This window comes from Symphalangus syndactylus, chromosome 13, assembly GCF_028878055.3.
Source record: "Symphalangus syndactylus isolate Jambi chromosome 13, NHGRI_mSymSyn1-v2.1_pri, whole genome shotgun sequence".
Lineage (NCBI taxonomy): Eukaryota > Metazoa > Chordata > Mammalia > Primates > Hylobatidae > Symphalangus > Symphalangus syndactylus.
Window position 1 is genome coordinate 107,787,098 of NC_072435.2, and position 23,360 is coordinate 107,810,457.

A 23,360-nucleotide genomic window follows, 5' to 3' on the forward strand; every position below is an offset into this window, starting at 1 on the left:
TGTCTAAGAGGGGCCTAGACTGTGCCATGGTAACAATCTGCTTGAGGAAAATGCCCACACCAGGCCCAAGCGCATAGACTAGCTGCCAGGACAAAAAGTGGGCAGGGGATGTAGGGTTAGGTTTAGCTTTGATTTTGGATTCCCCTGCCTTCGTAATTTCTACATGGAATGCACAGACTGAAGAGTCAGTCAGGTTCGGGGAAGGGTAGTTTAAAAGCCTCACGGAGTAAGAATCACGTCAAATGCCAAGAGACCATAATAATTAGAAACACTTTAATTCCTAGCCACTTGGCAGCACTTAAATATCAGAGCCATCCAAGCATGCCAGCCTTTGAACTTGCTCAGCAAGAGTAGATGATCACACAACTCTTAAGGTAAATCAAAATTAGATGAAGGTTATTTATTGGTGTGACTTTTTTCCTTTAGTGAGCTTCCTTTACACAGCATGGTGTAAATAGCATCAGATTGAATGAAAAGTTTGTTAAATGCAACCATAAATAATTATAATAAATATACATCAAGTAACTTTACAGCACACATTTTTTAGGGCCAAGGTTTAGATCTGTCTGGACCTCAATGTGCTCTCAGAGAAGCAGCCATGTTAGCAGCAGATACCTTACAGCTGTCATCTACTCAAGTGATGGCCAACAGAAGCTTCTGAACTCCTCCTGGGGAGGTAGCTGACAAGTCCATTCAAGGGATGAGGGCTAAAGAGAACCAAGAATTTAAAGATAGATATAGGGAGGAAAAACCACTTCTAATAAATCGAAAGGCTCTTTTCATTATGCAGAAATGAAAATAAAAGGATCCTTGTTGTCAGGAATACATCCTGGATGTGACCCCCGACACTCAAAGGAGCTGTGGCCGCTGGGGAGGCAGCGGGCTGACCATCTTCTTTCAAAGCAGGGGAACTGCTTGCGGGCACTCACCTCCAGAGGTGACTTGCATCAAATACAACTGATGCAGCTGTCATGATTAACCCAAGGTCGATTTCATCCTTAGGTCAGGGGATCCTTTCTGTAATGGTCCTTGATGCATTTCCTAAGAGTTAGTTACGGGGAGGAGATGGATGCTAACGGCAATATCTCTAGAACTCACAATCTTTCCAGCAGGCCAGGGCACATCTTCTTTCTTGGACCAGCATCCACACTCCAAAACCTTCTAGATAGCACTCACTCGAAACTTCCAATATTCACAATATTATACAATAAATACAGCGATGTGATTCTGTGAGACCTGGCAAGGCCCAAAGTGACAGTGTCCAACAAGATGGCCTGTGCTGCTCATGAACAGAGTACCACTGGACAAAGACCGATTTGGGGCAGTGGGTGAGCCTGGAGGCAGCTCAGCCCTGGCACACACACTTACATGGGGTGATGGGGAGTGCTGGGCAGGGCTGGCCAGAGGGGCAGAAGGACCCCCCTGGAGTCTCCATCTGGACTTGAGTGTCTGGGTCACTAAAGCAGACCCCAAATTGAGCAGAGCACCTCAGTCCACTCTTTTGAAAACGGGGATGTGGCCCTTTCCCTTGTCCTACGTCACTGCAGGGAGGAAGGGCCATTTCTGAGCATTTTGTGCTCCTTTTTTGTGGGGTAGGCTTGAATCATGTGCTTTCCTCTTCAACCAGAGTCTCAGAGGAGACCCCCACCTGAGCACTGTCCCCCATCTCTGGGTGTCTTCTCACCGCCTGCAGCTGGGATGCACCCAGCTAGGCTCTGTGAACTAAGGTTGGGATGAACCCTTAAGTCTCCTGCTCCCGAGGAGGCCTCAGATGAAAACTGTCAGACCAGGGCCCAAAGAGACAGACGGCACGATAGGGAGGTATGGGAGGGGCAGGGGAACCACTGTGGGCTTTTCCTCAGAAAAACCAAGACCAGGAGCAAGTTCTAAAGCAGGAAGATGAACACATAAAGCTCCCTGTGTGTCTCGTGTGTTTGGGCAATTGGCCCAGCCACCTCTAGGTGGAGGGAGGCCTGCTGGGGCTGCCTCTGGAGCAACTCCAGCTCGAGGCTGGAGGGCAGGGCTGGCCACAGGCTTGTCTGTGGAGGTGCTCTGCTGAAAGCACAGGCGCTCTGTGTGGCCAAGGTCATTGTACCCCCGGCTTCCTGCTGGGTGGTTCTGTGATGGGGAACCAGCTGGGGCCTTATGGCATAAGAATCTGGTGGCCATGAGGGACAATGTCCAAGAAGATCAAATTAGACACAAACTGTCTGGGAACTAAACTATCCTACAAATAGACCACAAACAGGCAGCAAAAGAACCAACCCATCACGAAACGTACAAAGACAAAAGGTTAAGTCTTCCAGGAGGCCCTGGAACGTGGATGAAAGTTCGGAAAAGCAAAATGTTGCCAACTCCTCACACAGGGCCCTGGAGGGACGGGCTGCAGTGGTGGCTTCCCAAGCCGGCAGAGTGGGTGCCTCAGTGACAGCCTAATTCTGGGGCTCCCTCCCATCAGCCACTGAGGGGGTCTTCGCGGTAGTGAATGGCACAACGAAGTTTCTCCAGCATGATTTCCAGAGAGGAGTACTGGGGAAGCTTGATCATGAACATGCAGGTCTCCACGCGGATGTAGCGAGAGTCTGGGGAACCTACAAGAAACCGAGCCAGCATCAGAGGGTTGGGCCCACGTCTGTGAGGCTCCCAGGGAAGCTGGGCTGGCCTCTGCTTCCAGGTTTGCCTCCTTGGGTAGCCCCAAGCCAATCCTGGGGCCCAGCAGGAGGGGGATGAGGGCCTGGGAACCTGCAAGATGTTCTTGGAGGGAAAAGGGGAGAGAGCTGCTGGACAGCACATGTGCCAAACTGCTGATGGGTTTGTCTGCCCAGCAAATTGTTTCGTATTTTTTTTTTTTTAACCATTTTTCTGCATTTAAAAGTTAGAAGATTTGAAGCATTCTGGATTTTCAGCTTCTTTTAAGATATGAGAAAGTATCTAACAGCAGGCCTGTATGGCTGGTTCCTGCCCGGCCCTGATCCTCAATGATGTCTGGGTTTTGGCATGTGGGGCTCCTATTCATTGTTCTCCCTTCACATGGGGCCTGGCAGCCCCGGTTCCAAACAGAGAAAGGCTAGTGTGTCCTTACTTGGGACTTGGCCAGGGGAGGGCAGTACCTGCTGTGCCATCTGGGGGGGCGATCTTCATGGGGTACGGGGGCACATGGGCGGTGTCGGGACCCCCATCTTTGCAGGGGCAGGTGAACGGGATGCGTTCCTGGTTGCAGGCAAACTTGATGAACTTGCACAGCTCCTCCTGGGTGAACATCTCCAGGGCCCCCCAGAAGAACTCGATGTGCTGGTCCGTCTCCATCAGCCCCACCTGGTACATGGTGTGGGCCTGGGAAGGAGAGGTCCAGGTGTCAGGAGCCCTGGAGCCCCACCTACCCAGTGCCTCCCCAGCCCTGGGGTCTGCAGGCCAGGCCCAATCCTGGGGCAGGGTGCAACGTGTGGGCTGTGAGCACAGGGAGATGACAATGATGACAATGATACAGGTCTGTGGCAAGGACAGAGCTGAGACAGGCCACTGTCGATGCCTGCTGCTGGAGTTGAGGGTGACAGGGAGGCACGCCTGGGGCTCACCACCTCCCTGCCCAGCCTGGCCCTGGGGCGTCTACCTTGAGGAACTCGAGGTTGATGTAGGGAAGGCCGCAGGTGCGCAGCTCCATCTCCAGCGGGCTGAGCGTGGTCAGCAGCTGCAGGGGGATGATGGAGCCCAGGCCGGCCCGCACGGCCGTCACGCACTCCACATTCTGTAGCTCCCGCAGCCGCAGGCTCCGGATGGCTGCTGCGTAGATGTCCTTGTTCTCCCACCTGCCCGGGTGAGGGGCACAGGTGAGGGAGAACACCGCCGAAGAGGCTGGGTCTGGGGGCCACACCCACTCAGCCGGAGGTCCTAGATCCTCTCTTGGGAGAGGACTGGGGCCCAGCCGCCCTGGTCATCCCAGTCCTTTTCTGCCTCTGGTGCCGCCACCTCAGAGCTGTTTTCTTAGTAAACCCCTTCTGCTGAGGACCCTCTTTCTTGGCACCCACCATCCTGCCTCATCTCCCTCTTCTGGTGAAATCCACCTGTCACCTGACCTAGGTCCTCGTGTCATTGCCCAGGAACAGATGCTGCTGTCATACCCTGGCTGGCTGGCCGGGCCAGCCCCTGCCAGCCCCTGCCACGCGCACACACTCACGCCACAAGGATGTGCCGGCCCCGGCTGCACAGCTCCACCTCCTCGCCCGTCATAGTCAGGTAGGTGAACCTGCAGCAGGGCTTGTTGGGGCTGTCGGGGCTCTCGGTGGCCAGGTGCTGGGAGGCAATCTCAGCGCACAGGGCCTCCAGCTCGGTCTCGTCATTGATCTGGAGGGTGGAGGCAGAGCGATGCTCATTATGAGGCCATGAGAGGTGGAACCCTGATCCCCAGGTGGCTGGGCAAACCCCAAGCGCAGCTGGTGGGGTCTACCCTTGGCCGTGCAGATGAGCACGTGACACAGGTTTGGCTAGTCAGAACCTGCCATCAGTTCAGGGCCGGGCGTGTGACCCAGGCCAGGCTAAAGAGACCCACATTCCAGGCCTTTTCCCATGTCTGTTTGGAGGCAGCGATCCTCTCTCACTGGCATGGACCGACTATGATGGGAAACCCTTTACTGCTGGAGGCCACCTCTGCCTGTGCGCTGGGAGAGACTGCTCAAGGCTAATTATGCTTTTCTTTTTCTTTTTTTTTTTTGAGACGGAGTTTTGCTCTTGTTGCCCAGGCTGGAGTGCAATGGCGCAATCTCGGCTCACTGCAACCTCACCTCCTGGGTGCAAGCAATTATCCTGTCTCAGCCTCCTGAGTAGCTGGGATTACAGGCGCCCACCACCATGCCTGGTCAATTTTTGTATTTTTAGTAGAGACTGGGTTTCACTATGTTGGCCAGGCTGGTCTCTAACTCCTGACCTCAGGTAATCTACCTGCCTCAGCCTTCCAAAGAGCTGGGATTACAGGTGTGAGCCACTGCACCCAGACCGCTTTTTCTTTTTTTTTTTTTTTTTTTGAGACGGATTCTCACTCTGTCAGCTGGAGTGCAGTGGCGCAATCTCAGCTCACTGCAACCTCTGCCCCCCGGGTTCAAGCAATTCTCTGCCTCAGGCTCCCGAATAGCTGGGATTACAGGCACCGGCCACCATGCCTGGCTAATTTTTGTATTTTTAGTAGAGACGGGGTTTCACCACCTTGGCCAGGCTGGTCTTGAACTCTTGACCTCGTGATCCACCCGCCTCAGCCTCCCAAAGTGCTGGGATTACAAGTGTGAGCCATCACGCCTGGCCTCTTTTTTTTTTAGCAATCTGGATCAGAGGCCTGAGACCAATACCAGATGACACTGTTTGAACACCTGGATTTGGCCCTGCCTGAAGTCAAACCCACCATGCTTTTTGTTTTAAGAGCAACTAATTTTTTTTTGAGATGGAGTCTTGCTCTGTCACCCAGGCTGGAGTGCAGTGGCGCGATTATCAGCTCACTGCAAGCTCCGCCTCTCGAGTTCATGCCATTCTCCTGCCTCAGCCTCCTGAGTAGCTGGGACTATAGGCACCCGCCACCACGCCTGGCTAATTTTTTGTATTTTTAGTAGAGACGGGGTTTCACCGTGTTAGCCAGGATGGTCTTGATCTCCTGACCTCATGATCCGCCCGCCTTGGTCTCCCGAAGTTCTGGGATTACAGGTGTGAGCCACCACGCCTGGCCTAAGAGCAACTCATTTTAAACAATTTTTTTCTAAAGCTTGTTGGAGTTGGGATTTCTGTCCCTTGCCACCAGACAGCTCTGACTTAGTCCTGTCTGTGGAGGTGTACAGGCTACCGCCTCCCCACATTTGGCGACCAGGATCAGAGTCCAGGGGAAACTGATTTGCACTGTGCCTGCCCGGCCACCAGGGAGACGACAGGGTCGGACCCAAAGGAGACTGACTGCAGCTTGGGGACAGTGACAGGTGAATGGACATTCAGGTCTAAGCCTGGAGTCTCCTTAGTAGCAACCTCCCTACCCCTTCACCGCAGATACTCCACTGCTACAAGTCGAGAGCATTTCTTCCTAGTATGCACTCCACAACACCATGTGGTTCTGCATCCCACACCCTCTGGGGCCCTGGCCATCCCTGTAGCCAGAAGCCTCAGCTGGCCTGTCTGCCGGGACCCCGCCTCACATCCCCTGCTGCCCCAGCCTGCGCTGCACCCAGAGCCCCATGAGGACTCCGTGGAGGAGTGCAGGAGACGCATAAACCCCCAGCCCACTGCGGGTGTTCTTCCACCCTTTAGACAATGCCTTGTCATCTCTGTGTCCACCGAGAAGCCACTGGCATCCAGGACTCTGGCTCTACTGTTGTCTTGCAATGTCTGCCCTGAGTGACCCGGGGGAAATGGCAGAGACCAGAGACCTGGCCAGGCAGTGCTTCAGTTAGCCATGGAGTATTCTGCTGGCATAGGCAGAAGCAGCTGGCACCTCCTTCACCTGAGGCCCAGGAGAGAGCAGCTTCTGCCAGGCCTCAGGCACAATGTCCACTCTCATGGCCTTGAGGGGCGCTGGGTGGGACGCTGCCCTCCACACTCGGCCAAGATGGCTCTCTCAGCTGCAGGGCGTGTGGTGCTGGAGAGCCCGGATGTCAGAGCAGGCAGCCCTGGGCTCCCGGTGGCTCTGCTCCCTGCCAGCTGTGAGGGCCCAGGCAAGTCACCTCCCTTTGGTGAGCCTCACTTTCCTCCTGGCCTCGTGATGATGGAATAAAGCCCTCCGCCCTCCACCGCGAAAGAGACAAGCCTGGACACTCCCCGAGGACAGGGCGAGTGTCCAGAGCCTGGCTGGCCCGTGACAGGGCCTCAGTGATGGCCCCTGAGTGAACAGAGGGACTGTGGACCCCATCTCCCTCCAGGGGGGCACTGGGCAACAGCACCATGCTGTCAACATCTGCGCGTGGCCTGCGCGTGGCCTGGAGAGGCAGGAAGGGCTCCATCCTAATGCCTCCTCCTTGGTTGACCTCAGGTGGTCCCAGGGCTGACTCCTGTGCTCTGAGGCCCTGAAACAACTCTTAACCTTCACCCTTACAGCCGTTCTCCCAGTGCCTGTTCACTCAGCTCCAGGAGCCCTTGCCCATGGCCAGGCGACAAGCACCAATGTGGGGGGAGGGGAGGGCCAGCAGGGCTGGTCATGTCACCTCCAATCTCTGCTGCCAGCAGGGAGGGAGGCCAGAGGCCTCTGTCCCCATGAAACAAGCCTTCCTGGCACATGGCTCACACCCCTAAGGTCCTCTGTGGGATCCCAACCCAGCCTCAGCAGGGAGCTCGGGTCTGCATGGAGGCCTAAGCAAGGTGGCAGGGAGGCCCCGGGCTCTGCGGCCCCCCAGAACTGTGCCTTGCACTCACGCTCTCAAACTTCTTGACGTAATTGTAGGTGAGGATGTCCGCTTCCTGAAGGTCTTGCTCAGGGTCCAAGGGCTCGCCCACCAGCATCTTCCAGAAGGAGGGCAGGAGGTCCAGGGGCAGCGGGACATCTGCCCGAATAGCAATCCCCAGCAGCTGCCCCAGGAAGTGCAGCAGCTGCTCCTCCCCGTAGGTGATGGGGCTCGGGGTCAGGATATACTTGCCCTGGAAGCGGAGGTGGCCATGAGGTGACCTGGGCGTGGGCCTCTGTGCCCGCCAGGGAACATGTGTTTCAAGCCACTGCACCCTGTGGCAGGCAGGAGAGAAGTCACTGCAAGCTCCCAGAGCTTGCCGATCCAGTGTGGCAGGGACCTGTCCCCACAGATTGGGAGGGTTTCTGAAAAGGTTTGGCTTTGATGAAACACACACTGCCCCGCCACCCCAGCTACTGCGCCGGACCTGAGCTCGGGGGCGCGAAGCCTCCTCCCGGTCTCTGCCTACCTTGTTCTTATTGACAGCTGAGCTGGGGCACAGCAGCAGCAGCGACAGCGAGGAACTCTGCAGCTCCTTACACACCTGCCACAGGAAGTGGCGGAAAGAGCCGCCTGCAGGACAGATGAAACACATGGGCACCTGGGGTGTCCCAGCGGGAGGTGACACCACTCCCTCCCTCTCACCTGCTGGCTGGAGCGGCTACTCCTTCCACAGCCTACCTGCCGCTGTGGCGGGGTGGAAAGAAGCCACCTCAGGCCTGGGAGGCCTCAGGTCCAATCCTGCTCTCCACTCACTAGTAGGGCCACCCAGGGATACCACGGAGGGCAAGATGTCCCTGAGGCTCAGTCACCTGTCTGTCAAATGGGAGAGTGACCGTACCTACCCTAAAGGCCATTCAAAGATTCAGTGAGGTCACCGCAGGTCCCCACACCGGCAACCTCTCACAGCTGCAAGCCTGCCTGAGTTGTGGACTTGTTTGGTCCACCTCTGTCCCTCTGGGCCAGGCTGAGGGCAGGACCACCTGTTTCACTCAGCACTGCCTCCCCCACTGCCCGGGCTCGCGTTTGCCCGATGAATGCGTAAGTGAATGGACAAATGTGTGAATGTGCAAAGGGCAACGGTAACTGCTCATCCTCTCCTGCTGCCATTCAAGATGGGCCTTTTGTTTCGTTGCAAATCTCCTGTGGCCTTACCTGTGTTCCCTATCGGTACTCTGAGGTCAGGGAGCTCTGAGCACAGCTGTGCCCATACCCTGCTTGGTCAGAGACATGTGGAAACCCAGTGTGGGGGCCCAGTGCAGGGGCAGATGGTGGGCCTGGCCCTCACCTCTGCTTCAAGGAGAAGCAGGAGCATCCTGACTGCTGACGCCTGGAAGGCCAGGGGCCTGGACCCTGGAACCCCAGCTGGCTGCATGACCTTGGGAAGTGACTTGGCTTTGTAGAGTCCCAGTTTCCCTATGTGTAGGATGGGCCAGGGCTGGCACTCTGGGCAGGTTCGCTGCTGTGGGGAGGATAAGGTGTCGAGCGTGAGTCTGGGCTGTCAGTGAACCAGAGCTGTTCTCAGAGAGGCCTAGGAGGCCTGCCCATAAGATGCCAGGGTCCCCCGTCTGGGAGGCAGCTGTGTTCCCGTGGGGGCAGATCAGAGGAAAGGGGAGAAGGAGCTGGGTGGGGGCTCCCTTCTGCCCAGACAGCCTTTCCCTCCAGTGCGCCCGGCTGCGGAGAAACTAGCTTTCTTCTCCATCTGCAGTGGACACGTTTCCTGAATGTCTGGGGCTAAGCCTAAGAGGTCACAAGGGAGCACTTGCTCAGCTGCCAGTCCTCATCCCTGCAGAGTGCGATGGTGCCATCTTAACCAAGGGCTCCCCAACACCCTGCCTCTCATGGGGCACACACAAGCTTTTAGGCCCACCAACTCCTCAGCCAGGGCCCTTCCTGGGGAGGGGTCCAATCAGCACCGAGGAGGGCCTGAGCAGAGGTGCTGTCCCCAAGCCCAGCAGGGACTGGCTGAGGCTTCCACGGGGGGCTGGTCTGGAGGACACGGGCGTGAGGCCGCTCTGGGTGCAGACCTGGCTTCTGCAGCACAGGTGCTGAGGATGTGGCTTTTACTTTTGGAAATGGAGGTCTTGGGCAGCTGGGGCTAAGGCTGGACACCAAACACAGCTCCTCCAGCGGGGAGGGGAGCCTGGCGGGCCACCACTTACTGGTGCCATGGACCTCCTCGCCAGTGAAGCGGATGTTGAAGGCATATGTGGGGTCACCGCCACTGGCCAGCTTGACGCAGAGCTGAGACGACGGCACTGAGGCCAGCTGCCTGGCAGCCTGACAGAAGTAGGAGTTTTCAGAAGCTCTGATTTCCCCTGGAAAGTGAGATGAGCTGATCAAAGCACCCCGCCGTGGCCGCCCTCTCCCCTCCCCTTGAGGACAGACCCTGGGCCTAGCAGGCCTGTGCCTGTCCCCGGACCCCTGCTCCCTCGCTCGGCCCCCTGTGCCTTCTCTACCCTCAGAACACCTTAGAGCCTTCTGTGCCTTAGCACTCATGGCTCCCACTTCTGGAACCTGCCCTCCTGGGCCCCCAGTGCTTGGCCCCTTCTCATCTTCTATAGGCTTCCCTCTGCCTCTCGGGGAGGTCCTCGCCCCCCAACTCCTCTTGTTTCCTCTGCGCGTATCTCTTCTGTCTATATGCTGTGGCAGAGACTCTGGGGAGCCTCCCCAGTGCTCTTCTCTCCCTTTCCTTTGATGCTGGAATCCCCATTTTTGGCAGGCACATGGCTGATCAGAGCAAAGCCTGCCCCACCTGACCCTGTGCAGCTGGGCAGGCCCCCAGGAGCCAAGCTCCTTCTGCTATGCCCCTTCCCTGAGCTCCTGAGGGGACCTTCCAGCAGGAAGCCACACACCAGGGTGCTCCAGCAGAACGACAGGAGGAACCGCCGCACCAGCCCTGGACCCCCTTCTTTTATGTTCCAGAAATCCGCTAGCGTGTTTAGGCACTGCCATTTTGCATTTTTTGCTCTCTGCAGCCAACCCCACCTCCCACAATTTCCAGTGGGTCCAAGGTGATCTCAGGCGCCGCGTGGTCCGCTGTCCTCTGCACAGTGGCATTCAGCACTCGATTCATCACAGTCACCTTCGTGTCATAGAAGATCAGCCCTAAGGAGAGGAACGTGGGAGAGGCTTGGGTGGGGCTTTGTCCCTTCCTTCCCAGTCCCCCCAAGACTCTCCTCAGGTCCCTGGGTGTGGCACTCTCAGGCCCCCTGGTGGCAGTAGAGCCGGATTCTGACTGGAGGGCGGTGTGTCAGCATCCACCCAGCATTTAGCCTTTGTCATTCCCAGGAGACATCCAATTTCCAGAAACAATGCAAACAAACTAGAGTTGCAAAATGGAATGTAGAAAATGATACCTATTTTTAATTTAAAAAAAGACAAAAAGCTGTGTGTGTGCACACATGTGTCTGTTTATATGTGAAGAGAAAAGTCTGGAAGGATAGAGACTCATCTGTTAACAATGTCACTACTGGGATGCAGGGATATGGAGGCCAGATAGTAAACAGACCTTCATATATTTCTAATTAATTTGAAAACCTTAAAAATAATTTTATTTTTCAGAGCATATGTTACTTTTATAATTAAAGTAACTTTCCTTGGGTGGGCCTGTTGCTCCAGAGGAGCCCTGCCTGCTAGATGAAAGGTTGAGGTGGGGAGGCGTCTTCAACCTGGGGGGCTGCCCAAGGACCTGCCCGTGGATTCTGGCCCTGGCGTCTTGCAGGTCACCGCTCTCTTCCTGCAGGGCCAGGGCGGGCGCAGGCACTGACCTTTGGCCTCCTTCAGCAGGGCGGCGATGCTGTGGGTGTACATGGGAGTCTGGCGCAGCTCCACCAGGGGCAGGAAGAAGGTCTCCAGTGTGGTGTTGAGGGACTGCAGCAAGGCGAAGCGCAGGCGCAGGCTCTCAATGGGCACGTCTGCAGGGCGCAGGAGCAGTCAGGCTGAGATCTCGGCCAGGTGGCTGAGATGCCTGACTCACAGGCAACACAGGGAGTCCCTATCACTGCGAACAGGATTGGTGGATTTTTTACCTGGGACCCTGGAGATGCTGTCAGTGAGTGAGCGGCCCCCAATGTGCCTGTGCCTATGCCAAGCATACAGAAAGGGCAAGGCCCTGGCTGGCCAGATGGAGGTGCTGGCTCTTAAGGAGTCCAAGGCCCCCTCATCTACCTTCAGGGCCATGCCAAGGCTGTGCACTATATTATTTTTTGACTTACTATTTTGAAATAATAATATAGGAGGTTGCAAAAATGGCACAAAGAGTCCTGTGTACATTTCTCCCAGTGTCCCCCAATGGTGATGTCATATCAAAACCAGGAAACTGTGCCACTGGCACACTGCCCTTCAGTCCTTCACCCTTCTCACTGCGACAGACGGAAGTCAGGACAACCTCTTGCCCACCTTTACCTCCTTGGCACCCAGGAGAGAGCAAGGGCTCTGCTTCTGTTGCTGATGAGGCAAGCGGCTGAGCACAGCCCCTGGGACGAGTGTAATGAGCTGCTCGCCAACACCTTGTAAAGGGGGTGCGTCTGGGAATTAACAATTTATTTTTTGTGTGCAATCCTAGTTTTTTTTTGGAGACGGAGTTTTGCTCTTATTGCCCAGGCTGGAGTGCAATGGCGCAATCTTGGCTCACCGCAACCTCCACCTCCCGGGTTCAAGTGATTCTCCTGCCTCAGCCTCCCAAGTAGCTGGGATTACAGGCATGCGCCACCATGCCCGGCTAATTTTGTACTTTTAGTAGAGATGGGGTTTCTCCATGTTGGTCAGGCTAGTCTCGAACTCCTGATCTCAGGTGATCCGCCCGCCTTGGCCTCTCAAAGTGCTGGGATTACAGGCATGAGCCAGCGCGCCCGGCCCAGAGAACAGCTTTCTCTCTATGGAAACACAGGGGTACCTGAATGGGCCTTCCTGCAATCTTAGCTTTTAAGAAAAACACAGTGTTCCCCGTTATGAAGGCTAATGCCTCTACTGCAAGTTATCAGACTATAAATGCTTCTCACTCTCCATGGCAGCCTGGCCTCAGTGGGGCCTCCAGGCAGCGGCCTGGGCATCCCCCGCAGCCGTGCATTTCTGTATCTGCTCCCTGGCTTTGTTGTCATTGGCATTAAAAAAGGCCCCGGACTAATTAGGCCACAGTCCTGGCTCCCTGCCTTGCCCTCCCTGTTTCATCAGCCCACTCTTCCTTGCACACCTGGCGCATAGCAGGTGTTCATAAGTGTTTGTTTGATGGACGTCTAAATGAATCTAGCCCTTGTAAATGCCCCTTGTCATGGGGCATGCCCGCATCAGGCAGCAGGGGAGGACACAGGCCCAGGGCCACATACTCAGGAGACAGGCCACTCTGGGGTCAGCAGCATCCGCGGGGTCCAGGTACACCTCATGGGGATGGAGCCGTGCGGGTGTGATGGCAAGGTGGCGGCACAGCTGGTTGATGTACTGCACGAGTGCCACGTCCATCTCCAGGGTCCACTTTCTTGAGGCCTTCTGTGCGTGTCGGACATCGATGCAGGCGCACCTGGGGGTGGGGACAGGGGGAGAGGGGCAAAGTGAGGTGGGGCGCACTGGGATGACTGTTGTATTTCTCTTACAGAGCTCTGTCCTCAGATCCTGGAGCATGTTCAGAAGACGGCCTCGCCTTCCAGGTTGTTTCTTGGTGCCTGGACAGCTCCTCATGGGGACATCTCTTTCAAAAGAAGCAAGCCAAGCATGCTGGTGGGAGTGGGAATGCTGCATCCTTCTGGGAGGTGGCACCATGCACCTACCCATGCCTCACTCCTGTGTGTTGGCAGCAGTGCGTGAGGGTGAAGGAGGAGCTCCTAATAGCCTCAGCCTGCAGTGTGTCACAAAACTTTTTTCTCCTTAGAGACAAAGTCTTGCTCTGTGGCCCGGGCTGGAGTGCAGTGGGGCGATCATAGCTCACTGCAGCCTTGAACTCCTGGACTCAAGCGATCCTCCCACCTCAGCCTCCCCAGTAGCTGGGACCACAAAATTTTAATTTTTTTTTTTTTTTTTTTTTTTTTGAGACGGAGTCTCGCTCTGTCGCCCAGGCTGGAGTGCAGTGGCGCAATCTCGGCTCACTGCAAGCTCCGCCTCCTGGGTTCACGCCATTCTCCTGCCTCAGCCTCTCCGAGTAGCTGGGACTACAGGCGCCCGCCACCACACTCGGCTAATTTTTTGTCTTTTTTAGTAGAGACGGGGTTTCACCGTGGTCTCGATCTCCTGACCTCGTGATCCGCCCGCCTCGGCCTCCCAAAGTGCTGGGATTACAAGCGTGAGCCACCGCACCCAGCCAAAATTTTAATTTTTTAATTTTTTAATTTTTATTTGTTTTTTTGAGATGGAGTCTCGCTCTGTCACCCAGGCTGGAGTGTAGTGGCACGATCTCAGCTCACTGCAAGCTCTGCCTCCTGGGTTCACGCCATTCTTCTGCCTCAGCCTCCCAACTAGCTAGGACTACAGGTGCCTGTCACCACATCCGGCTAATTTTCTTTTTTGTATTTTTAGTAGAGACGGGGTTTCACTGTGTTAGCCAGGATGGTCTTGATCTCCTGACCTTGTGATCCGCCCGCCTCAGCCTCCCAAAGTGCTGGGATTACAGGCGTGAGCCAATGAGCCCGGCCAATTTTTAATTTTTTTTGTAGAGACGGGGTCTCGTTGTGTCGCCCAGGCTGTTCTTGAAATCCTGGGCTCAAGCCATCCTCCTGCCTCAGCTCCCAAAGTGCTAGGGTTTCTAAAACAAGTTGAGAAAACTTGTCCCTGCCACCATAATGCAAGATCCATTCAGAGATTGACTCTGAGCCTTCAGCGATGGTACAAAAGGCTGGCACCAAGCAGTAAAGCATTTCTCAATTCTGAAAATGGATTTTTTAAAAAAGCATGTTTTGGTAGCCATTTTCTTTTCTTTTCTTCCTTTTTTGAGATGGAGTTTTGCTCTTGTTGCCCAGGCTAGAGTGCAATGGCGCAATCTCGCCTCGCCACAACCCCTGCCTCCCAGGTTCAAGTGATTCTCCTGCCTCAGCCTCCCAAGTAGATGGGATTACAGGCATGCGCCACCATGCTCAGCTAATTTTTGTAGAGACGGGGTTTCACCATGTTGGTCAGGTTGGTCTTGAATTTCTGACCTCAGGTGATCCGCCCGCCTTGGCCTCCCAAATTGCTGGGATTACAGGTGTGAGCCACCTTGTCTGGCTTTTTTTTTTTTTTTTTAGACAGAGTGTGGCTCTTGTTGCCCAGGCTGGAGTGCAATGGTGCATGCAGTCTTGGCTCACTGCAACCCTTTGCCTCCTGGGTTCAAGCGATTCTCCTGCCTCAGCCTCCTGAGTAGCTGGGATTACAAGCGCCTACCACCACACCTGGCTGGTAGTAGAGACGGGGTTTCACCATGTTGATCAGGTTGGTCTCAAAACTCCTGACCTCAGGTGATCCACCCACCTCGGCCTCCCGAAGTGCTGGGATTACAGGCGTGAGCCACTGCGCTCAGCCTTGGTAGCCATTTTCTTTTTCTTTTTTTTGAGATGGAGTCTCGCTCTGTTGCCCAGGCTGGAGTGCTGTGACACAATCTCGGCTCCCTGCAACCTCTGCCTCCTGGGTTCAAGCGATTGTCCTGCCTCAGCCTCCTGAGTAGCTGGGCCAACAGGCATGTGCCCCATGCCTGGCTAATTTTTGTATTTTTAGTACAGACGGGGTTTCACCATATTGGCCAGGCTGGTCTCAAGCTCCTAACCTCATGCCTCCCAAAGTGCTGGGATTACAGGTGCGAGGCACCGCGCCCCGCCTGGTAGCCATTTTCATTGATTGATGCCGGGTGCACTTGCTGTGGACAAGGCTGAGTAGGGGCGTGTGTGTGTGTGTATGTGCACACGCACGCGAGCCAGAGGGAGGGCAGGGCAGGGTGATTTCTGGAGTGCCTAGGATTCACTTATAGCTAGAAAGGGGAAACCATATTTAGCCCTGGAGCCCTGGTGAGCTGTGGCCTAGCTGTGCCCCTGCCTGGGAAGGAGTGAGGGCAATGGGGACTCGAGGCAAAGTGTGACTCTGAGGACAAGGTTCTTTGGGGTAAGAAATTGTCTGTTATGGGACTGAACTGTGTCCTCCCAGTCCCTGACCAGATACGTATGTTGAAGCCCTAATCCCCAGTGTGACTATATTTGGAGACAGGGCCTTTAAAGAGGTGATTCAGGCTAAAAGAGGTCATCAGCGTGGGCTCCTAATCCAACAGGACTGGTATCCTTGTAAGAAGAGGAGATTAGGACACAGATAGGTACTGAGGGAAGACCCCATGTGAGGACCTTGAGAAGGTGGCAGTCTGGGAGCCAAGGAGAGCGGCCCCAGGAGAAACCAGCACTGCTGACACCTAGATCTGGGCCTTCCAGCCTCCAGAACTGAGAGATAATACGTTTCTGTTGTTTAAGCCACCCAGTGTGTGGTGTCCTGTCACGGCAGCCCAAGCTGACCAGCACAGTCTCCAACTCAGGAGTGTGGAGAAAAAGAACAGGTTTGTTTACAAATGGGTTAGAAAACCCATTTAGCACTCAGGAAAAAAACTCAGAAATTATGAAATAACTCAGAAAGCATTATCAACAAGGGAGATGGATCAGCTCCTCAGAAATTATGCTCTTGGCTGAAAACAATTTCTATGCAAGGTGCCAACTGAGTCGAGGGGTAACCTCTTACCTCTCAAAATGAAGATCGTAACCACAGGACAAGATCGCCCTCCAGACACTGCGGATGTCTTGCTTGGCTCGGTCAATAACAAATTTGTGAAATCCTTCCAGCGTCAGGTATTTTTCCTCAGGGACTGGTGGAAAGGGTTCAGTGTGAGGAATCTGGTGAGACCTGCGCACATCGCGCGCCTCCAACGTGCTCTGCTCTCACCACAGCCTCTCCCTTATGGCCCAACCCATCTAATTCCCCTCTCCCTCCTGTAACTCTGGGATACTCATAAGCCCTCATGTGCCCAGGCCCCTGAGGGCTCTGTCTCCCTCAACAGGCTGCAGTTTCCCACATCTCCTCTATGACTCTCTAAACCATCGCCGACTGACAAAGCAATTTTCCAGACAACAAGAATAGCTTTCTCCAGTGCTGCCTGGGCCTTTCTGGATGCTTGCTTTCTACTGTCCCAGCACAGGCCGCTAGCTTAGGCCAGTGCCTTCTAGAAGAAAGCGTCCATGCAGATTTCCCAAGCTTTACTTTTCGGTCACAGTCATCTGTTCTTCATCCTGGGCATGTGGTGTTTCTAGAACTGCTATTTTACCTCCTCAAGTTCATGGTCATCAAAGATGGCATCGAGGGGCGATCTCTGGACAGGAATATTTCCCAGAATCTCTGGAAATGCTGCCCTGACTGATACCCCAGGGAACCCAGAGCCCAGAGCAGAGGCCATCCCAGTAGGAGAGTGGCCAGTTGGGAAAAGCAGAGGCCTGCTCCTCGGGGGGTGCCAAGTCTCCAGGATGGAAGCAGGTCCCAGCCCACTCCAGGCCCCATCTGCTCATTCACCTTCTTGTTTTTTGGTAGGTGACTTTTCTGGGTCCTTTTCATCTGGTTTGCTCTTTTCTGGTGATTTTGGCTTCACAGCCGGCTTCTTCTCACTTAAGGCAGTCCTGCTGTAGACCAAAGCACTGGAATTAGACTAATGCACGTTCACACCTCCTCCCGATAGGAAATACACAGCCTTGTACAGTCATTCATTCCTGCTCCCTCCTCCAACTTAGGGCTTAGGGCTCAGATAGGGCAGGGTTCAAGACCGCCTTTGTTCTGAGTGAGAAAAGTTCACTGAGCAAATTACAGGGACATACACATGCCTTAAAATATGAAAAACATTGTAGAGTCTCTTTTCAAACACTCTTTCTACATATTTTAGAGCTACACTGTTCAATAAGGTAGCTGCTAGCCAGATGTAGCTATCTAAGGTTAATTAAAATGAAATATAATCACAAATTCAGTTCCTGTTCACCCTTGCCACACTGCAAATGAGCCATAGCCAGCTGTGGCTAGGGGCTACTGTACCCAACAGCACAGATATAGATACAGCACTGATTTCCACCAGCACAGAAAAGTACTATGGGACAATGCTGATTGAAAAACATCATTTCTACATAATGAATTAACCTTTAAAAACCTTTATTTTTCTGGTTAAACAATTCCTCTAGAGATTCTTGCTGGGTAATATTTGCTATCAAGGTTTCATCTCTGTGTACTCGAGTCACAGACCCATATCTAAAGAATATTCTATTAAATTTATACGCATATCCACACATGGAATGTTATGAGGCTATTTTTTAAAAAAGGAATGGGGAATTCTTTTTGTACTGGTCTGAAATGATTTCCAAAATTAGTATTAAATAAAAATGGCAAGGTGTGGACATTGTGTATGGTACCCAACACTGGGCATATGTATAGAATTGCTTCTGTATTTATAGAAAGGGTTTTTCTGAAAGGCTACAGAAGTAACCTTGCAGGCTCAGGGAGGGGAACTTCAAGGCTTAAGAATGGTCGGGAGGAAGAGTGGCTTTTCACTGCATATGCTTTTGAATTTTGTACTATTTTAGTCATTGAAAACTTAAGAAAATAATACATAGGCACAAATCAAAGGTCATGTACTCAAAAGTAGTTGCTATGCATGGGGCAATTTAATTTTTTCCAATAGGCACTATGCATTTCTTTTTCTTTTTTTTTGAGATAGGGTCTCGCTCTGTCACCCAGGCTGGACTGGAGTGCAGTGGTGTGATCATGGCTCTCTGCAGCCTCGACCTCTGGGGCTTAAGTCATCCTCCTGCCTCAGCTTCTTGAATAGCTTCTTGAGTAGCTGGGACCACAGGTGCATGCCACCACAGTCAGCTAATTTTTATATTGTTTTGTAGAGATGGTGTTTTGCCATGTTGCCCAGGCTGGTCTTGAACTCCCGGGCTTAAGGCATTATGCATTTTCTAATCTTCCTACAATAACTATGCATTATTGTGTGGCTAAAAGAAGCAGGATTAAAAGAAATACACAACATTTCAGATGTTGTCTTCATTTAGATGGGTCGGCTTTCCAGCCTTCATGGTCAGAATCTGACCACACTTGTGGATAAAATGAAACTCTGATGTTCAACTGATGGAGCTGAGGACTGAGAAAGGAGCTCAGCAGAAAGGGCCCAGACACCCACCAGGCACAGCGGCTCCTGCCTGTAACCTTGGCACTGTGGGAGGCCAGTGCAGGCCGATCGCTTGAGCCCAGGAGTTCGAGACCAGCCTGGCCAACATGGTGAAACCCCATCTCTACAGAAAATTAAAAAAAATTAGTCAGGTGAGGTGTCATGTGTCTGTAGTCCCAGATACTCAGGAGGCTGAGGTGGGAGGATCGCTTGAGCCTGGCCGCAGTGAGCTGTGATTGGGCTGCTGCACTCCAGCCTGGGCGACAAAGCATGACAAAAAAAACCTGACACCGGGCTCCTCCATAGGAGCTGCTGCCCCCCAGGCTCCTGCTCAGAGGCCGCCCCCACATCTGCCCACAGGCCAGGCTGCCCAGGCTCCTTGGGGCACGCACCTGACGCTGTTGAGCACGGCCTTGTCCTTGGTGGGAGGCTTGGTGATGGGCCGCTTGGTGCTCACCACCTTCACCGGGTGCTGCTCCTTCCCGGCCTTGCTGTACTTGCTCTTGTCAAACTTGGGCTTTGGCACGCCATACTTCCTCAGGATCTGTGGAGCACAGAGGCAGCGGGGAGGCTTTCAGGTTCGCCTTGCGGGGCACCTGAGGCCTGGCCTGGGTATGGTAGGGACGGGCAGCTACCTGGGTGAGCTGATCCTCTAGCACCTTTTTTGGAGGCCGGACATTGGTGAAGAAGAGGTGGAGGAGGTTGCCTGGGGTCTGGGAGTTGATCTGCTCTTTGCTAAGATAAATGTCAGAGACTCTGATGGGCTTCGCTGGTGTCAGGCTCAGCGTCTGCTCTGAATGGGCACAGCTCTTAAATATCTCCGTCAGAACCTCTCTGGCCCCGGGCACCAGCTTCTCCCCTGTTGGATGGAGAGGGGGCAAAACAATTCTGCTGTGAACATGCATCGGGACAAGCCCTGTGAGCATTCTGTTTCCAAACACTGTTTGAAAGGGGCAGTCGATGGACATTAGTGGAAGGACAAGCTGCCCACCAAAGCCTGGCTCCCTCTCTGGGCACAGCCCAGCACATGCCCAGCCTTCCTTGCCATAAGGTGCGGCCTTGCAACCGTGCTCACTGTGGGATGTGAGCCACATGGGGGCCAGGCTGCTGTCCTCTGCATTTGGCCCCTACCTGGCTGCTCGGGGACGACAGGCCCCTCCCCGAGGGTGGGCACACCTCAGTGCTCACCCTCACCCTTACATCTGCAGGGAATTAACTTCCACTGGACTTAAGCCATTGTCCTCCTGGGGCTATTTATCATAGCAGTTTAGTCTAGAATAATCCCAGAGGATAGATAACGAGCAAGTATCTTTAGTGGGAAGTACGACTTGTTAAACAGGTGATCGCATTCTTAGGAAATATTCTTCAAAATTGGTGCAATGAGCAGGTGAAAAAGAAAGTTTTCTGACATACAAAAAAATTATCTATGAGCACCAGAAAAAATATTTTTTTCCCCCCAAACAAGCACTCCAGAAGGTGCTCTGACCTTTTCTAAGAGCCAGTCATGAACCCATCTGCATGCTCTCAGGAATCACTCCCTTCTCCCGGCAGCCCAGGCCCCTCATTCCCTCTGGACTGCTCCCTCTCCTGGGGAGTCTGGCCTAGGCCAGGCCCAGCTGTGGCAACTCCAGCATATCTGGGCGAGGGTGGGAGGGGCAGGTGCGTGGAAGAGAGAGGCTGAGCCCTCAGCTGACTCAGCAGAGTCACAAGTTAAAAACCTTCACATGAGGCCAGGTGCGGTAGCTCACACCTGTAATCCCAACATTTTGGAAGGCTGAGGCAGGTGGGTCACTTGAGGTAAGGCGTTGAAGACCAGCCTGGGCAACATGGTGAAGCAAAATACAAAAATTAGCCAGGTGTGGTGGCGTGTGCCTGTCATCTCAGCTACTCGGGAGGCTAAGGCATGAGAATCACTTGAAACCAGGAGATGGAGGTTGCAGTGAGCCGAGATGGCACCACTGCATTCCAGCCTGGGTGACCGAGTGAGACTCTGTTTCAAAAAAAAAAAAAGAAACAACCCTCACATGAGGAGTGTAGCTGGCACCATGAGGCAGATCCATGCAGTACCAAAAGACCAGGTACCATACGTGGAAAGTTTGACTGTAAAAGAACCAGGAACTAGAACTAAAATTCAGTATCTAAGTATATGAGAAGACTGGGAAAGATAATCATGGCAGAAAGACCTCAGGCTTCCTGTCAAGCAGACCTGACATCGACCTTGGGGGCAGCTGAGAGCTGAGGGGGCAAAACGCACGCCAATATGGGACAGGGCTGGGACCAGGGTGAGCTCACCGAGGCCTTTGCTCAATGCCAGGCAAGATTTAAGGAAACACAAAAAACCTCAGTCATTAAGATAAACAATACTTTACTGCAATATTTTAATCAGTCAAAATTAGTAGCACTCATGGGCTAAAAAAAAAAAAATTGGGCACGGTGGCTCACGCTTGTAGTCCCAGCACTTTGGGAGGCCGAGACAGGCCTCCGCAGGATTACCTGAGGTCAAGAGTTCGAGTCCAGCCTGGCCAACGTGGTGAAAACCCCTATCTACTAAAAATACAAAAATTTGCCAGCATGGTGGTGAGTGCCTGTAGTTCCAGCTACTCAGGAGGCTGAGGTAGAAGAACTGCTTGAACCCGGGAGGCAGAGGTTGTAGTGAGCTGAGATTGCGCCACTGCACTCCAGCCTGGGCTACAGAGTGAGACTCTGTCTCAAAAAAAAAAAAAAGTTAATGTAAAAAAACCTCCACGATGAGCAAAATATTTACAGTGCTGTGCTGACCCATATCAGAGCCTGAGGAAGAGAAAAAGATCAGTAATGCTGATCCTATCTTTATTTAAAATTTTAACACTTTGCTGATCATGGATACTTTAATTTTGACTTTAAAAAAACTATACTAGAAAATTATTTCTCTTACTGACAGAGTTTTTTGGAACCCCATTAAATTGTGTACCCAAGATCTCACTTACCTCACTCTGATCATACCTCTGAGAGAACATTTCCAGATTTCATGATTGGGGTAACCATTTTTTTTTTTAAAGATGGGGTCACCCAGGTTGGAGTGCAGTGGCGTGATCTCAGCTCACTGCAGCCTCTGACTCCTGGGCTCAAGTGATCTTCCCACCTTAGCCTCCTGAGTAGCTGGGACTACAGGCATGCACCACCATGCCCAGCTTATTTTATTTTTTGTAGAGACAAGGTCTCACTGTGCTGCCCAGGCTGGTCTCAAACTCCTGGGCTCAAGCAATCCATCTGCCTCGGCTTTCCAAAGTGCTGGGATTACAGGCATGAGCCACCATGCCCAGCCTGGGGTAATAATTTAAAACAACAAAACCTCTACTCAATATTACATGTTTTGACTGGGCGCAGTGGTTCACACCTGTAATCCCAGCACTTTGGGAGGCCAAGGCGGGCAGATCACCTGAGGTCAGGAGTTTGAGACCAGCCTGGCCAACATGGTGAAACCCTATCTCTACTAAAAATACAAAAACTAGCTGGGTATGGTGGCGTGCACCTATAATCCCAGCTACTGGGGAGGCTGAGGCAGGGAGAATTGCTTGAACCCAGGAGGTGGAAGTTGCAGTGAGCTGAGATTGCACCACTGCACTCCAGCCCGGGTGACAGAGCAAGACTCTGTCTTAAAAAAAAAAATTACAATTTTATACTTCAAAAACACAGAACAACATAGCAACTCTATGATGAAATTTCAAACATTAAAGAATTAGATTAAGGCCAGTGTGATGGCTCACGCCTATAGTCCTAACACTTTGGGAGGCCAAGGCTGGAGGACTGCTTGAGCCTAGGAGTTTGAGACCAGCCTGGGCAACACAGGAAGACCCTCTCTGTACAAATAATAAATAAAAAATTTTTTTAAGGAAAAGAATTAAAAAAAAAAAAAATGAATAAAAAAAGGAAAAAAAGAGGAATTAAAAAAAAAAAAGAAATTAGTGGGGAAGCAGAGTTTACTCCACAAAAGAGCCACCAGAATGGCAATGGGGCTGGAGAAAAAAGGGATGGAGCTGTGTCTTTCCCAGGAGTCCGTTTACAAGGGGGAGGCATGAGCTGTCCTCAAGCATATGACGAAATAATTACCAGCAATGTTCTAGCTGCACAGGACAGAACAAAATAAATACACTTGCACTTGAACCAGGGGAAGCCTGGCTAGACAAAAAGGAAAAAATAACTTGAATACAAGCCCACATTCAAGCCTGTTGCAGGTGGCGCAAAGCCACCCCTGGTAGCCTCTCCAGCTGGAACACGGCAGGCTTGTGGCAGGGGCTGCCGCCATGGCCTTCAGCACCCTGACAGTGGGAGAAGGGGGAATATTTCTTTTCACATCATACAAAGATGCACACAATCAGCCCCCACTGGCAAACAATGGAGCCTCTTGTCCCATCTCACCAACACTCTCTGAATTGTTTTTAAAATCTGCAACTCAGGAGTAGCTGCCAATTTCTCTTTAATGCAAGATGTTAAAAATAGGGGACACTGGGAGAGGGGAGGAGATTTTAATGCAAATATTTTTCTGTGAGCCTAAAATTGCTCCACAAAAAGTCTACAGATTAAAAACAAATCCAGAACCCACCTTTAATTGACTTATCATTGAAATAATCTTCTAACCCTGGGCTCCCTTGAGTATCAAAGAGACTCTGATTTACTACAGACACGGTTAGAATCTCTTCTGTTGACATTTCCATCAATTCATCTTCACCATCCAAACTTGACAAACCAATCAAATCATTATTGTTAAATAAACTTGCTCGAATTTTCTCAATTTTGGCTCGGGATCTTATCTGTGTGAACAGAGAACAGGGTCAGGATTT

At 52.8% G+C, this 23,360-nt stretch overlaps 1 protein-coding gene across 12 annotated transcripts in view; it reads right to left on the bottom strand.

The window, feature by feature from the left end:
* Positions 1-258: 258 nt before the first annotated feature.
* Positions 259-23,360, bottom strand: part of HECTD4 (HECT domain E3 ubiquitin protein ligase 4) — a 234,325-nt gene continuing 211,223 nt past the window's right edge. For 5 of the 12 annotated variants that reach the window (XM_063614390.1, XM_063614388.1, XM_063614389.1 and 2 more), the window contains exons 62-76: positions 23,123-23,330; positions 19,176-19,399; positions 18,933-19,084; positions 16,902-17,008; positions 16,080-16,203; positions 12,731-12,921; positions 11,174-11,320; positions 10,392-10,511; positions 9,566-9,721; positions 7,873-7,976; positions 7,375-7,743; positions 4,175-4,341; positions 3,611-3,806; positions 3,111-3,333; positions 259-2,591 (exon numbers count right to left, since the gene is read on the bottom strand). In XM_063614390.1, the coding sequence (XP_063470460.1) occupies positions 2,455-2,591; positions 3,111-3,333; positions 3,611-3,806; positions 4,175-4,341; positions 7,375-7,743; positions 7,873-7,976; positions 9,566-9,721; positions 10,392-10,511; positions 11,174-11,320; positions 12,731-12,921; positions 16,080-16,203; positions 16,902-17,008; positions 18,933-19,084; positions 19,176-19,399; positions 23,123-23,330 (2,625 nt within the window). In that variant the 3' untranslated portion in view covers positions 259-2,454. Of the gene's footprint in view, positions 2,592-3,110; positions 3,334-3,610; positions 3,807-4,174; positions 4,342-7,374; positions 7,744-7,872; positions 7,977-8,691; positions 8,866-9,565; positions 9,722-10,391; positions 10,512-11,173; positions 11,321-12,730; positions 12,922-16,079; positions 16,204-16,901; positions 17,009-18,932; positions 19,085-19,175; positions 19,400-23,122; positions 23,331-23,360 lie in introns of those variants that run through there. The other 7 variants (XM_055237553.2, XM_055237552.2, XM_055237547.2 and 4 more) reach the window with 5 other exon arrangements.